Here is a 15321-nt window from a genome sequence, read left to right on the forward strand (position 1 = left end):
TTGAATAGAAGAACAATAGTAATTGCATTAATACTCGAGGTACAGCAGAGCTCCACACCTTAATCTATGGTGTGTAGAAACTCCATCGTTGAAAATACATAAGAACAAGGTCTAGGCATGGCCGAATGGCCAGCCTCCCAAAGAGGGTTTAATCATAAAAACATGATCAAAAGATGTCTAATACAATAGCAAAAGGTCCTATTTGTAGAGAACTAGTAGCTTAGGGTTTACGAAGATGAGTAAATGACATAAAAATCCACTCCCGGGCCCACTTGGTGTGTGCTTGGGCTGAGCATTGAAGCTTTCATGTGTAGAGACTTTTATTGGAGTTAAACGCCAGCTTTTGTGCCAGTTTGGGCGTTTAACTCCCATTCTTGTGCCAGTTCCGGCGTTTAACGCCGGGCATTCTTGAGCTGATTTGGAACGCCGGTTTGGGCCATCAAATCTCGAGCAAAGTATGAACTATTATACATTGCTGGAAAGCCCAGAATGTCTACTTTCCAACGCAATTGAGAGCGCACCAATTGGGCTTCTGTAGCTCCAGAAAATCCACTTTGAGTGCATGGAGGTCAGAATCCAACAGCATATGCAGTCCTTCAGCCTCTGAATCAGATTTTTGCTCAGGTCCCTCAATTTCAGCCAGAAAATACCTGAAATCACAGAAAATCACACAAACTCATAGTAAAGTCCAAAAAAGCGAATTTTAACTAAAAACTAATAAAAAACTAACTAAAACATACTAAAAACAATGCCAAAAAGCGTATAAATTATCCGCTCATTACATGTCCAATGCTTTCCCTTTCTGATTTGCGAAGTGATTTTCTCTTATTGTTAAGATTGCTCTTATGCCCTTTATGCACATGAGACTCACTCTTGTCATTTTCTTCCTTACCAATTTTTTATTTATTGGACCATGAGTCCTGAATATCCAAACAACAATTAGAAACAATATAAATAAATCTATTCTTTGATTAAAAAAAATAAGGAGCGATACAATAAGAGATAACTTAACCGGTTTCTTTTGTAAGGGGAGTGAATCCTCTCAATTTTTTTCTCTTAATTGTTTTGTAAAGTGTGATCTCTCATCATTCAATATCTTCTCACATATTTTTTCTTGGTCCCACTTAATGTAACGTGAAAGATCACACTTTACCAAACAATTGAGGGAAAAAATTGAGAGGATCCATTCCCTAGTAAGCCCTATTGCATAATAATAATAATAATGATGATGATGATGATGATGATGATGATGACGACGACGACGACGATGACAGCAATGAAAATTAACCTTATTTTCCAAGATCATTTGAAGTTCATCACTCCCTATTATGGATGATTTATTTTTCTTTGTGTTCACGTTAATAATGAGATCATCTTCATCTGTTGAACTACCTACTTCAGAGTAATCAGGATGTGCAGGTGATTCAAAGGAATCCTCTGTTTCAAGATTATTCTTTTCGAAAACATTTTCTTTTCCAAGTAGTTTGTTCATCAAGACATTCATTATGTTAATTTCTTCATCATTCATTCCTCCAATTTCTGTTGCCCTTTCAATATGTAGTTTTCCCCTTTCTGTGCCAGAAGGACTACAATGTTCCTTGCAATCACAGAAATCCACAGGGAGAAGAGGAACTTTAATATTCTGGAAACTATATTTGTGCTTTTCAGTTCCAGTGAATGGTATAGATTTTACCTGCATAAGTACATATGTTGCATGTAAAAATTGAACCATATGATTAAGCATTAACGTTTCTTTACATGACCGAATATAAGGGAAAGACAAGAAATTTTAAACCTTATTACGTGATAAGATGTTAAACGTAACATGTATTACATGAATAGAAATTTTAACAGAATAGAGGAGGAATATAAATGAAAAACCATTTAAAACAATGATATAAAAATATATACAACCCCCCTTTCCCTTTTTCTCTCTCTCTTCTCATGATAGTACCTAGAAGGCAACAATGAGTCTTCAAGGCTACAAATGTCGCAAACATTCCCTAAAGTCTCTACATATTATACAGGGACAGTCTCGAAAAAACACATATACATCACAGAACAAAAAACAAGACACCAAAAGCACAAAATTACCTATAAGATATGTAAAAGAAAAGAATAATCCTAAAAAATTTAAAATGACACACTTCAAACAAACAGACCATCTGAGAACAGCATAATTAGACACTCCCACAAATGTTGGCCTTGTTATTCCTGCCAAAATCTTTAAAACGTGTCATAATAAATGTTTACAGTATGGCCTCATAGAAATGGAGACAGCTAACAGTTCAGATCATTTCTTAGTGTCATTCATTACCGAATATGTTACACTTGCGGTACATAGCCGGTCCTAAACCCGGATAAAGGAGGAGGGTTGTGTTAGGTCTTTGGAAACCAACATAAAAATATAGCCGAACCCCATGACATGAATCAAAGACATTATTGTGCTAAAGTTAGGTCGTTGCCCGGAAGCAACACGCCGTATGGCTCGAGTACGGTGTCAAAGCAAGAGCCGATGCATCGGTGCCCGGATGTAGTGTTAAATGAGCAAGGGTTCTTGCATTTTCGTGAATGGACGAGGGTAAATAAGCTAGTTTACAAAGTAAAAGGTAAAGGTCGAAGCGACAGAAGGTTGAGATTTGGGACATGAAACATAGGCACTCTAACAGGAAAGTCCATGGAGGTGGTGGACACCATGACAAGGAGGAAGATTAACATTATGTGCCTACAAGAAACGAAATGGGTTGGTGCAAAGGCTAGGGAGTTGGATACTTCTGGTTTCAAACTTTAGTATACAGGAAATGTGAAGAATAGGAATGAGGTTGGAATAATTGTGGATAAGAAGTGGAAGAAGGACGTAGTGGATGTCAAGAAGGTGGGAGATCAGATCATCTCTATCAAACTTGTGCTGGAGGGAGGTGCTTTCCATGTGATTAGCGCCTATGCACCGCAAGTGGGTTCGGGCGAACAACACAAGATAAGGTTTTGGGAGGATCTAGAGAGTTTGGTTCAAGGCATACCTTTGGGAGATAAGATTTTCTTAGGAGGAGATTTAAATGGCCATGTTGGGAGAGAAGTGATTGGATATGGGAGTATTCACGGAGGCCATGGTTTCGGGGTGATCAATGCCGAGGGTAAAACTATTTTGGACTTTTCCTCAACCTTTGATATTCTCATCGCAAATACATGTTTTAAAAAGAGAGACGAACATCTTATAACCTATAAGAGTGGCATGACAAGCTCTCAAATCGACTTCTTCTTGTTGAGGAGAGTCGACCGAAAATTTTACATTAACTCTAAAATTATCCCGGGAGAGAGTTTGACAACACAACATAGGGTGCTCGTCATGGATTTTCGCGTTGAGCAAAAGTTAAGGAAAAGACATCATACGAAGAACCCAAGGACAAGGTGGTGGTGGATGAAAGGTGAAGAACAAAGAAGCTTCCTAAGATGGGTAGGAGAAGAGACAAAGTGGGATGGGAATGGAAGCGCGGAAGAGATGTGGAGGGAGAAGACAGAAGTTATTAGAAGAACAGCAAAAGAATATTTTGGTGAATCTAAAGGAATAGGACCAAAAGACAAGGAGTCGTGGTGGTGGAATGCGAGTATACAAGAAAAGATAAAGATAAACAGGGGAATGCTTTAAAGAGTGGTCTTTATGCCGCAATGCAGATAATTGGGAAAAATATAAGGCGGCTAAGAAAGAGACAAAAGTGGCTGTAAGTAAAGCAAAAACAAGAGCATATGAGGGTCTCTACCAGTCTTTGGGCACGAAAAAAGGAAAAAAGGTATATATATATATATATATATAGAATCGCAAAGAGCCGGGAAAGAAGAACGAGAGATTTGGATCAGGTTAAGTGCATAAAGGATAAGGATGGAGAGGTGTTTGCTCAAGAGGAGAAGATTAATGAAAGGTGGAAGAGCTACTTCTACGAGTTATTTAATGAGGGACAGAAGTCTCTTCCAAGCCTTGGTCGATTATGCACAAGGGAAGAAGATCAAAACGTTGACTACTATCGAAGGATTCGAGACTTCGAGGTAAAAGAGGCTCTAAAGCAGATGAAAAATGGCAGGGCAGTAGGACCTAATAATATCCCGATTGAGGTTTGGAAGGGTCTTGGAGAAAAAGACATCAACTGGTTAACCAATCTTTTTAATGAGATTTTAAGGTCAAAGAAGATGCCTGATGAGTGGAGAAAGAGCACCTTGGTACCTATCTACAAGAATAAGGGGGATATACAAAGTTGCGGAAACTATAGAGGGATTAAGCTTATGAGTCATACTATGAAGTTATGGAAAAGGGTGATAGAACGGAGGTTGAAAAAAGAGACACAAGTAACAGAGAACCAATTTGGATTTATGCCAGGAAGATCTACCACTGAAGCGATATACCTATTAAGAAGGATGATGGAGAGGTATCGTAGTAGTAAAAGGGATCTACATATGGTGTTTATTGATTTGGAAAAAGCGTATGATAGGGTACCAAGGGAGGTCTTATGGAAGGTTTTAGAAAAGAGGAGAGTAAGGATCGCATATATTCGGGAAATTAAAGACATGTATAATGGGGCCACAACTAGTGTGAAGACTCAATGTGGTGTGACGGAGGAATTTCCTATTGGTATAGGATTACACCAGGGATCATCCTTAAGTCCATACATTTTCACATTAGTCTTGGAAGTACTCACAGAGCACATCCAATAGCTTGTGCCATGGTGCATGCTTTTTGCCGATGATATCGTCCTTATGGGAGAGTCAAGGGAAGACCTAAATAAGAAGTTAGAGTTATGGAGAGAAGCTTTAGAAGTGTATGGTCTGCGCATAAGCCGTAGCAAGACAGAATATATGGAATGTAAGTTCAGTCTGAGAAGGGAAAACCCCAATATAGAGGTGAAGATTGGAGAAAACATCCTAGGAAAAGTTAAAAGTTTTAAGTATCTTGGGTGCATCATACAGGATAATGGAGAGATTGAACAGAATGTAAATCATATGATCCAAGCAGGTTGGTCAAAATGGCGGAGTGCATCTGGTTTTATATGCGACAAAAAGTGCCTTTAAAACTTAAAGGTAAATTCTATCACACCACTATAAGACCGGCTATGCTGTATGGTACGGAGTGTTGGACGGCTAAAGGGGAGCACGAACATAAGTTGAGTGTGGCAGAGATGAAGATGTTGAGATGGATGAGTGGTCATATGCGATTGGATAAAATAAGGAATGAAGATATAAGGGAGAGAGTTGGAGTAGCACCCATTGTGGAAAAGATGGTTGAATCGCGTCTCAGGTGGTTTGGACATGTGAGAAGAAGACCGATAGAACATCCAATCAGGAGGGTGGATGAGATGGAAGATGGACAAAGGGCGAAAGACAGAAGAAGACCTAAGAAGACCATCCATGAGGTGGTCAAACGAGATCTACATGTAAACGTTCTCTCTGTAGACATGATACATGACAGAGTACAATGGCGTCGTTTGATTCATGTAGTCGACCCCACTTAGTGGGACAAGGCTTTGTTGTTGTATTCATTACCGAAATAACTGTACCTATAATATTGTGAGCTTAATTCTTGACATTGAAAAAAAACAAAAATATTAAGACATGAATCCATGGCAAAGCTCTACAGTATTTTACATAATATTTCCCACGTTATACCACTTTCATATGCAAAAATGGCATTCTACAAAGCCATAGCCACACTAGATACACACCCAAGACTGGCATCCACACCTTTTAGCTTGACAGTTTAAAGGTTATTCAAAACACAAACGCCTTTAAAGGCCACGGTTCAACATCCAAAAAACATGTTGAAACACAACCAGTGAACATATTTATAGATGGAGTTTATTCAACGTAGGGTTCCAAACTGAAAAAAGATTCTCTAAAATGAGATTAGTAAAGTGATAAAGTGAAGGCTTAATCACCATTGAATTTGTAACTTCTAAGATATGTGAACCCCACTATCTTAATTTATAACTTTACCAATATCCTCAATTTAGAGGAGTTTGATCCATCCAGACTCATTGGATATTGGCTTTTAACAACGTCAATGACCAATGAATACATACTTGTGTCGACTAAATGAATAAATAAAGGTATGTTATATTAGTATGTCACCTTTCTTAACCTCGGGAAGTAAATGTGGAGTTGCTTTGTCTTTAAACTCTCTTTTGTGGGCTTTTCCTCTAACTTATTAGTAGTGACTGGTTTGTCACTAACATGACATAGCATCTTCATCCCATTCTCGTTTCAACCGTACTAGATAATATTCTTTAGCCTTCTCAAGCTTCAACTTCCCACCCTTCCAAACACAACCATTATACTGCCAAGACAATAATTTTTTTTTAGTTTTTAACAAAAAATGCATATTGTTATAATCAATTGAATTTAATGAAGTTTTAACTAAAAAAATAAGAGAAAAAACAAACCTTGCTAAAAAGCCTGGAAAGAGATTTGTCATCGGTGGGAGAAGGAAGGAAGTCAAGATAGGCGAAACTGCGACCTTTGGTTCGGATTGTTTCGACTGCTTCGACATTGCCGAAAGAGCTGAACAAACTGTGGAGGTCTTGTTTAGTTACTGATTCTCCCAATCCACCGACAAATATTCTCACCGCCTTGTTGTGTTGCCCCTTCATGCCTTAAGGAACGTTAGCCTGCACTCAATTAACAATAATACAGTTGATAGAGGAATGCTATTAAGTTGGTTCGACAATGTTTTGTGCCTCCAAGAGTAAGAATTAGAAGCGGCAATTTTTTTCTTAATTATTTTTTGGGTAAAATATCTTTTTTGTCCTTGAATACGGAACCATGTCAAAAACTTCATAAATATCATAAGTTTTATTTTGGAATAAATAACCATTTGTACCTATGAAAGATGATAACGCTGACATATGTACCATGATAGATCAAAACTGATTAAATTACCAATTCAGAAACATGCAAAAATACAGGAAAAAAGGAAAATTTGGAAAAGAGAGAACACTAAACCAAAACATTAACCAATAATCACAAAACACTAAACCTTCACCCAGCAATTACAAACAAAGCCAGCAATTACAAACATTAGCACATTATGAAACATTCCAAAACACTAAACCTTCACCCAACAAAACCAGCAACTACAAACAAAGCTATCAGTAAATTTGAACAAAAAAATTAAGAGCCATCAGCCTACAGCATTCAGCAATATTGCAACAAACAAATTAGGAGCCATCAGCAACTGGTAAACCAGTAAAACACTATCAGAGCCATCAGAGTAAGTATTACTGACTAAAACACTAAAACAGAATAACAGAGTAAGTATTACTAACTAACAGAGCAATCAGAACCATACATACTAATTTTTAAATTTGTAAAAGTTCCACCATTAACCACCAGCAAATACAAGGGAATACCAAACTGGAAACCAAGACGGAAGACCGAAGATGAAGAATTGAAGAACCAAACTTCAAAGTTCAAACCAAGACTGAAGAAGAATTGAAGAAAAAAGGAACAAAAATTGAAGAAGACCGAAGATGAAGATGAGCCACTAACCTGGGTTCCGCGTCGAGAAGCCAGCGAAGATGAAGAGTACCTGCCGAGTTACTGGGTTAAGGTTCGACGACCTGGGAACGGCGGTGCTGACGACCTGGGGACGGCGGCGGCGCCGACGACCTGGGAACGGCGGCGACGAGGGAGGGCTAGGGTTCCTTCGCTTCAGAGTTCTCCAATCTCCAGTACAGGGAGTATAGTGACAAATGATTAAATGAATGAATGATTGGGGAAGAGGAGGGTGGTTGTTTAGTTCGACGGTTTTCACGGTTTTTTTTAGTGGTTATAGGTGAAAGACCAGACTGCTTGCATTGCCGGTTTTCGGATGAACTGGTTCGACCAGATGGTCCGGTCTAATTTTTAAAACCATGAGAATTGGACAAGACAATTATTAACGGTTATGAAAAGTTAAACGTCTTACTATTTATAAGATGCATTGAAGATTCTCGTTAGTTAAGAATTAAATAGACACCACTTTCTTAGTATTTATTTTATATTAAATTTTATTTTAGTTTGTTTTGTTTGTTTTATGCTCAGTTATGATTTGACTTATTTTTATTTTAGTGAACTTATGCATTAGGATTTTAAACTTAAAAGAGATAAAAATTCTCTAAAATTCGGTAGTTACTTTTTTTTCTTACTTTTGATGAATAAATTTTTTTTTAAAAAAATTTGGGTATAAACAAACCTTAACTATTGCATCAAGAAATCAAATTAAAGTAGAGAAATTTCTTTCTTTGATTTTTCATCTTACTCTAGTTACGTTCCATATCATGTCCTTTACCTTCGCTTGCGTTTCAGTGTATCGCGGTCTTCCTTGGCCTTCTCGTCACCGACAATAGAAGCAACTCGTCCAGATCGTTGTCTTTTGGTTTCAGGTCCTAGCCATTGCTGTGGGTCATGGACCGTTGTGGTTCTGGGAAGAGCACCGTTTACAATTGTTGACACTGACGTCATCGCTCGTGTGAGTTATTTATTCTATTTTTTTATCTTGTGATGCTTGTGTTTTTGTTAGGGTTTTGTTTTTTAACTGAATAAAATTCTCAAACTTGGTGAATGTTTGGAATTCGCAAATGTTTGAAATTCGCATGTTGCTTTAAAGAAAGGTAGTGGTGAATGGAAAAATTTGTTGCAGCTTCTAGGAGAAAATCCTCCATGAAAATAGAAAAGTCAAGAAACTCATGCTTGGCCAGATTATTTTTTCCACTCGATAAACGCCAATTTCTCAATTATCAAATCTTATTCTTTCTCTTAATTTACATGAAATTTCTTAACAATTTTGTATATGTGAATTGCTCAAACCTACTTTTAGTATTTATTTTAGGTGCCCTGATCCTAGATTTTTAGTCAATTCTCTATCTAAGGTTAGAGTAGACTAAGATCAAAGACTATAATTCTTTATAATTTTTTGGTCAATTCCCTGCTGCACCTTCTCATTACTATCCATGTTAAAACAGTGGTCAACCTCATCATAATTATAAATTAGTCAAACTGCCACAAAAAAGATAACAGTACTTGACAGCTAAATTCATCTTTTAAAATGCTAAATTACAAATTCAAATTTAATCTTCTAAAGAACATAAGTGACTATGAAAGTGCTTTTATACACAAAACAAGACCTGAAATGAGTGAAGCATGACCAAGGCTCCATTCCTGGAACCGAGTCCCTGTCAAGGGTTTTGACACTTCAATTAGAACCTTCTGAAACTTCTGAAACTGTTCCTTCAAGTCATCAAGTGATCCACTGTTATCTATCACTATATCCGCTTTATTCCTCTTCACATCAAGTGGCATTTGAGCATTGATCCTGTTCCCAGCATCCTCCTCATTTGATTTGTCTCTCCCCATGAGTCTCTTTTTCTGTGTTTCAGGATCAATCCACACAACTATAATTGGCTTTGTGAACTTGTCGATCTTGGCCTCAAACAACAAGGGGACATCAAGAACAATAACCTTGTATCCCTTCAGCCACAGCTTCACAACTTCCCAAAAAATTCCAGAGGATATATGGGGAGCCAATAATCTAAAACATGATCACAACTGAAATTCAAATAAAATTCAACAAACTAATCCTAAAAATGATGCATTTTAGGAATGATTGAATTGAAAATACTAGCTGTCGGTTACGAATTATAAAGTCTTCAACTTTAGCCTACTCTAACCTTAGAAAGAGAATTAACCAAAAATCTAGGATTAGGGCACGTAAAATAAATACTAAAAGAAGTAGCTTTGAGCAATCCACATATGCAAAATTGTTAGGAAATTCCATGTAAATTAAGAGAAAAAGAGTAAGATTTGATAACCGATCGAGAAATTGGCGCTTATCAGGATCGGAAAAAACAATCTGGCCAAGCATGGGTCTATTGACTTCTCCATTTTCAAGAAGGATTTCCTCCCCAAAAGTTGCAACAACTTTTTTCCATTTCTTCAAAGCATCCTGCGAATTCCAAACATTAACTGAGCTTGAGAATCTTATTCAGTTCAAAAGCAAAACTCAAACAAGAACACTCACATCACAAGAAAAAGATTTAGAATAAATAACGAACACGAGTGATGACGTCAGCGTCAACAACAGGAACCCCATGGGACTTGAAGAGATTGGAAACGGTGCTCTTCCCAGACGCGATTCCGCCGGACAATCCAACTATCCTCATTTCCCTTGATTCGATTCAATTCAATTCCTCCCAGGGTGTTCTGTGCTTCTACTTGCTCTGCAGTCGTGATTTGGTTCTTCTTGTGGCCTTTTGAAAATCTGTATCTGTTTCAGATGACATTAGAGCAGCCTCGCCGATCCGTTGCGATGAATGGCGACTGCGATGATGACCTTGTCTGTCTGAGCTTCGCAGTTCGCATAGTCTGCAAGAGCTTTCCTTCTTTTGTTCAATGCATAGGCGGTTTTTTTTCCAGACTGAGATGTTAATATTTTTGCCATAGAGACGGGCTGAGCCCGAAAGAAAAGAAACTTTAAATGCACTTCAAAACAATTATTAGGGTAAGAATGGTTCGCTGTATGAGCCGTAAAGCAAAAATCAATAAAAAGTGAAAAACAACTCTTGTTGTAACTATGGTATCTATATCTACTAAACAACAAAAACTTGACCATTTTATCATTCAATTGGCACAATAAAAAAAGAAACGGGACAAGTATGGCAAAACACATTTTGGATTCATTCATGATTATTCTTCTAGTGTGCATAATATCTGAAGCTACTCGCTAAAATTCAAATTAGTTCCTCAAAATAAGGCTATAACAATACCTAAACTTCTAGAGCTAATTGCTCAAATTAAATTGATTCAAATAATTATGCAAGCATCAAAAGCTGGATGGTGCTTCTTCAAGAGAAGAAAGAGGATATATGATAAGGTGGCATTGAAAATTTTTGTCCCAAATAGAGATCCAGTAGAGGTAAAATAATGTATAACACATCACTCTCCAGGGACTTAATTTCCTAGCAATGAGGTGGAAATTAAACCCTTTTGATGTGACTGTTCGGTGACGACAAACATAAACAGAAGCACACATACCCAAGAAAGAATATATATTACCCTGTCAAATTGTCCACATTTCCACTTCGTTGCAACAAAACCAACTGGGGCAGTATTGCAACTGCCTCCAGGTATATTGAAAATGCCCAGAAGATCTGCAATAGATTCACATTAAGTAAACAACCATATTCATGATGTCAAAGCCTAAACAGTTTCCAATGAAGTATCAAAATGCTGAGTTGAATATAATCTATTTTGCATACACAAATATATGGGAAAAGAATCTGCAGGCTTTCAATAAGTACAGGAACATGGGAAGATTCTAACTATGATGGCATATATAGTATCAAGCAAAATTATAATCTAGGGTATGCACTGGAAAATTCAAGATGCAATCTGCTGATTGGAATCCTCAGGTTGGGTCATAGATATATAAAGGTAACAACCCTTCCTTCACTAACCCGTTTTCATAGTCTAGTTAGTATTCACAACAAAAGCAAGGTTAGTCTCGGCAAAGAAAAGTCATATAAATCATATTTTTCACGTGGAAGTCAAGAACAGCTCAATCTGGAAAATGAAGGCTTCGACAAATGCACACAACACAAAACATCAAAAGGGGAAATGAAAAACTCTACATCAAAAGCACAGCAAAGAATACAAATTTTTAAAAGAAAAATAAATCAAAACAAGAAATCTGCACAAGTTGATCTTTCTCAATCTAATGCAAAAATCCTCAATTAATGACAAGAGGAATTGATCCAAGAAAAGAGAGGGAATTGATCTCCAGAATTGAATAGATAAATGGCAAGAGGCGGAAAAAAATCACAGCATCGAGAGAAAAAATTGAAACGTGAGGGTAAAAAGTGTGCAAACTTCGAGTATAAATTAAAACGTGGACAAAGTATTCTATCAAGATCAAGTTGGTACAACTTCTTTGAATCAATTATTATAAAATGGACAATTTTAAGAAAATTATTACAATGGTTTACCAACAAGTATTCTAAGAGCGCTCATTTAAATAAGGTCTCTTTAGCGCTATCTACCTTAATTTGTTAAAAGCTAATCTTAGAATACTAGTTGGCAAAAAGATTAACTAATGCAAGCACATTAAAAGATGAAACAGAACAGAAACATACAGCAAAACATAACTCGAGAAGTAAATCTAGTCCAAGAGTGATCTAAAGTCGGCATCTATATTTTCATATGACAAATTTGGAGCTAGACCAATACTGCCTATGTAAGAATCAAATCAATCAATATAAAATCTATTCTTACAGCAACAAATTCAACTCACTGATAATTTTTTACAACAAATTCAACTATGATAATTTTCATGAACAAAAAATTTAGCTAGGTGATTATTTCAGTAAGACAGCAACAAATTCAAGGTACAGCGACGATAATTAGCAACAAATTCAACTCATTGATGATTTTTCATCAACAAAAAAAATGATCTCAGTGATATTTTCAGCAACAAATTCAGCAAATCCTACTTCATTCATGATTTATAGCAACATTTAGATCAGCAACAAGGCAAACTAATTGATTAGCAATTCAACATCATCTCAAAATAGAGGGACAAGGGAAATCTGCAAAAGACAGAACAGGGGAAGCGATGATGCAGGGACTCACTAATGGTCCACGGCGACTCGGCGACGGCGAGGACTCGAAACCAGAAGACAACGAGGGACGAAGCACGCGACGACTCCACGACGGTCCACGGCGACTCGGCGACGGCGAGGACCCGAAACCAGAAGACGACGAGCAACGCCTCTGTCGCCGGCGACGAGGAGCCCAGGAAAGGCCACGAGACGTTAAAATGCCGGCGACAAAACGAGACAAACGACGAGACGCCGGCGAGTGTGAAGGAGACGAGACTCGAGTGAGACCGAGAGAGTCTCTAGTAACAGTGAGAGAGAAGAGAGAGTTTGAGTCCGTCAGTATGAGAATTGAGAAGTGTACTAAATGGGTTTTTGTTTTATTTTTTAAATTATTTAAAATTATAAAATTTAAGTTAGTTGAATTTTATACAAGGAATTATTAATTTTAAGTGTGTGTGTGAATTTGACACAAAAAAATAAATATAAATGTTGTACTTAGGAGATATATTATCAAATGTTATATATTTATATTATATGCCCCTATTTGAAAAATTAGGAGTAAAATAAAAATAAAAGATTATAAACAAAATTAAACTCAAATATAAATGTTGGGAGTGAAAAACGTATTTATCATTTGTTAAAATATATTGTAAATAAAAATATATTAAAAATGATTTTAACACATATTTTTTTTAGAAATCACTTTAATATAGTACCATTTTATTTAAAAGAATATGAGATTGTAACAAACATCACATACTCTTCGCATAATATACTCATAAAAATATTTTATATAATTTACTAACGAGTATAGGATTTTTTTTAAATAAATAAAATAAATATTATAATTATTGATATATGTAATTTTGAGAGTATTAACGATTTTTTATATTTAACCTTATCTCGTTTATAGTAATGTATGCACACGTCTCTACGTATCACGTTTATGAACGCGATGTGATACATACCTTATTTTGTTTACCGTGTAAACGAGATACGGTCATACTTATCTCGTTTACATATTTCGTTTATACTATAAATGAGATAAGGAAAGCTGGCGCCTATAAATATAACTCGTTAACAGATTGTCTGACCCCACTCCTGATCAATATTTCTCACATTTCTCTCCATCCTTAGGCTAGTTTATTGATATTTTTGAGTTCCCGGTACGTTATGGCACACAACCCTGACATAAATTGGCTGAACGCGTACTGACTCATTGCGGGAATTATCGACTTTGAGGTTGGTACTATCTTTTATGGTTCAAATTAATAATTGATTATCTTTTAATTAGTGAATAGACAGGATATATTGAATGATATTTAGGTAACACAGAGTATGTTAGTGGCAAATATGGATTAAGATATTTATAAGTAATTAAGTTAATTCATAATGAACTTTTTATTCATAGGAAAGACTTGTTGACAACTTATTTTGCAGAAGTCAAGTTTATTCGTAGTGAAAATTTGATAAGTATGTTAGTTGGCAAATAGGAATTATAAATACTATTTTTTCTGATGTTTATCTGATGGTTATCTGAGTTGCATATTATATTTTTTAGAATAGATCTAAACATGCTAGAGAAATTAGTTTGAAGTATTGTATTTGGAACTTTTTTTACTTTTAAACAAAGGCATCGCCTTTTATTGCCTAGGCGAGTTAGTCTGTCATACACTTGCACCCCCGGATGCCATCGTCCCTTACCTGAGGGAAGTCGGGTTTGGTGATACGGTGCAGCTCTGCGACTTTGTCTTTGACAACTCCCTGATCACTGTATTTTTGGAGCGGTGGTGTCCGGAGACCCATACTTTCCACCTACCATGGGGTGAGTGCACCATCACCCTGCAGGATGTTACGTACCACCTTGGGTTACGCACAGACAGAGAGCCAGTGGATGGGTGCCTGCGTGACTTGCAGACTTGACACAGTGGCCGACATGGGAGTACGTGGAGGAGCTCCTAAGAGTCAGACCGCCCCTTCCAGCGCAGCATGGTGCGCAAAGGAAGGAGTCGTTCAGCATAAAAAAGACCTAGTTTAGAGACCGGATCTGGTAGATGCCAGCCATCACCGATCCGGCCACCCTTCGATAGTACACCAAGTGCTATATCATGCTGCTGATTGGTAGATACTTGATGACCGACAAGTCCAACAATCAGGTGCACATCAGGTGGTTGCCATTGTTGGCGAACTTTAGGAGGTGCAGCGGTCTTTCGTGGGGATCCGCTGTGCTTGCATAGACGTACCATTCCTTGTGCCATGCAGCACATCGTGATACGACGGACATCGCCGGCTGTGAACCGCTTCTTACGGACGAACAACTGCTGCAACCTCTCGTAGGTGCATCTCACTATAGCTGAAATGGGTAGATACATTGTTCCCTTCAGCACTGCATTGATGCACTTGGAAAGGCTCGTTGTCATGTGACCACACCGACTTCCACCATCACAATGTTGCAGCCATATTTCTTTCTTAAATCTCCTGACCCAGTCAGCCATCTCACGCGATAAGGTCCTCAGAGCATACATGTACCACTTGTAGCCAGTACTGCTAGGAGTATAGGCATCATTAATGAGATATCGCTTGCCCTCAGCTGACTTGAACTGGGACATAAAGTTTGCAACTATATGCCTAACACAATATGCATGAAACGCCCTAGGAGGCTTCCATATGCTATCATCCGCTCTAAGCGCAGCCTTGATTGCTTGGA

The 15321-nt window shown here is 37.4% G+C and overlaps 2 protein-coding genes across 16 annotated transcripts; both read right to left on the reverse strand.

The window, feature by feature from the left end:
• LOC112710359 (protein REPRESSOR OF SILENCING 3) lies at nucleotides 1–7786 on the reverse strand. Of its 8 annotated transcripts, none has more exons than XR_011865363.1 (6): nucleotides 7531–7786; nucleotides 6426–6650; nucleotides 6115–6319; nucleotides 1289–1586; nucleotides 783–920; nucleotides 1–650 (listed from the first exon to the last, which is right to left on the reverse strand). XR_011865363.1 is itself a non-coding variant. In XM_072202502.1 (5 exons), the coding sequence occupies exons 3-5, from the start codon at nucleotides 6232–6234 to the stop codon at nucleotides 636–638; spliced, it is 540 nt and encodes a 179-aa protein (XP_072058603.1). In that variant the 5' UTR covers nucleotides 6235–6319; nucleotides 6426–6650; nucleotides 7531–7786; the 3' UTR covers nucleotides 1–635. The 8 variants fall into 8 exon arrangements, 2 of the variants coding, with proteins under 2 accessions (XP_072058603.1, XP_072058602.1); XR_011865361.1 differs by having other exon boundaries at nucleotides 1289–1693; XR_011865365.1 differs by lacking the exon at nucleotides 1289–1586.
• Nucleotides 7787–8975: 1189 nt separating this feature from the next.
• Nucleotides 8976–12993, reverse strand: LOC112710361 (dephospho-CoA kinase). 8 transcript variants are annotated; one of them, XM_025762539.3, is made up of 5 exons: nucleotides 12646–12993; nucleotides 11074–11168; nucleotides 10074–10400; nucleotides 9831–9964; nucleotides 8976–9550 (listed from the first exon to the last, which is right to left on the reverse strand). In XM_025762539.3, exons 3-5 carry the CDS (start codon nucleotides 10179–10181, stop codon nucleotides 9115–9117), a joined length of 678 nt encoding a protein of 225 aa, XP_025618324.1. In that variant the 5' UTR covers nucleotides 10182–10400; nucleotides 11074–11168; nucleotides 12646–12993; the 3' UTR covers nucleotides 8976–9114. The 8 variants fall into 8 exon arrangements, with proteins under 8 accessions (XP_025618324.1, XP_029144733.1, XP_072058599.1 ...); XM_029288900.2 differs by having other exon boundaries at nucleotides 10074–10468; nucleotides 12646–12981; XM_072202498.1 differs by having other exon boundaries at nucleotides 10040–10400; nucleotides 12646–12980.
• Between the last annotated feature and the right edge of the window lie 2328 nt (nucleotides 12994–15321).

This window comes from Arachis hypogaea, chromosome 9, assembly GCF_003086295.3.
Source record: "Arachis hypogaea cultivar Tifrunner chromosome 9, arahy.Tifrunner.gnm2.J5K5, whole genome shotgun sequence".
Lineage (NCBI taxonomy): Eukaryota > Viridiplantae > Streptophyta > Magnoliopsida > Fabales > Fabaceae > Arachis > Arachis hypogaea.

What these genes read in the sequence shown, in the direction of transcription:
- LOC112710359 (XM_072202501.1), bottom strand. Translation starts at nt 6,234, where the DNA reads ATGAAGATGCTATGTCATGTTAGTGACAAACCAGTCACTACTAATAAG. An exon ending in ACTTCCCGAGGTTAAGAAAG is followed by an intron (nt 1,694 to 6,114) that starts GTGACATACTAA and finishes GTACTTATGCAG; the next exon opens with GTAAAATCTATACCATTCAC. An exon ending in AAATGATCTTGGAAAATAAG is followed by an intron (nt 921 to 1,288) that starts GTTAATTTTCAT and finishes TTGGATATTCAG; the next exon opens with GACTCATGGTCCAATAAATA.
- LOC112710361 (XM_025762539.3), bottom strand. Translation starts at nt 10,181, where the DNA reads ATGAGGATAGTTGGATTGTCCGGCGGAATCGCGTCTGGGAAGAGCACC. An exon ending in ACGCTGACGTCATCACTCGT is followed by an intron (nt 9,965 to 10,073) that starts GTTCGTTATTTA and finishes TGGAATTCGCAG; the next exon opens with GATGCTTTGAAGAAATGGAA. An exon ending in AAGCGCCAATTTCTCGATCG is followed by an intron (nt 9,551 to 9,830) that starts GTTATCAAATCT and finishes ATCATGTTTTAG; the next exon opens with ATTATTGGCTCCCCATATAT.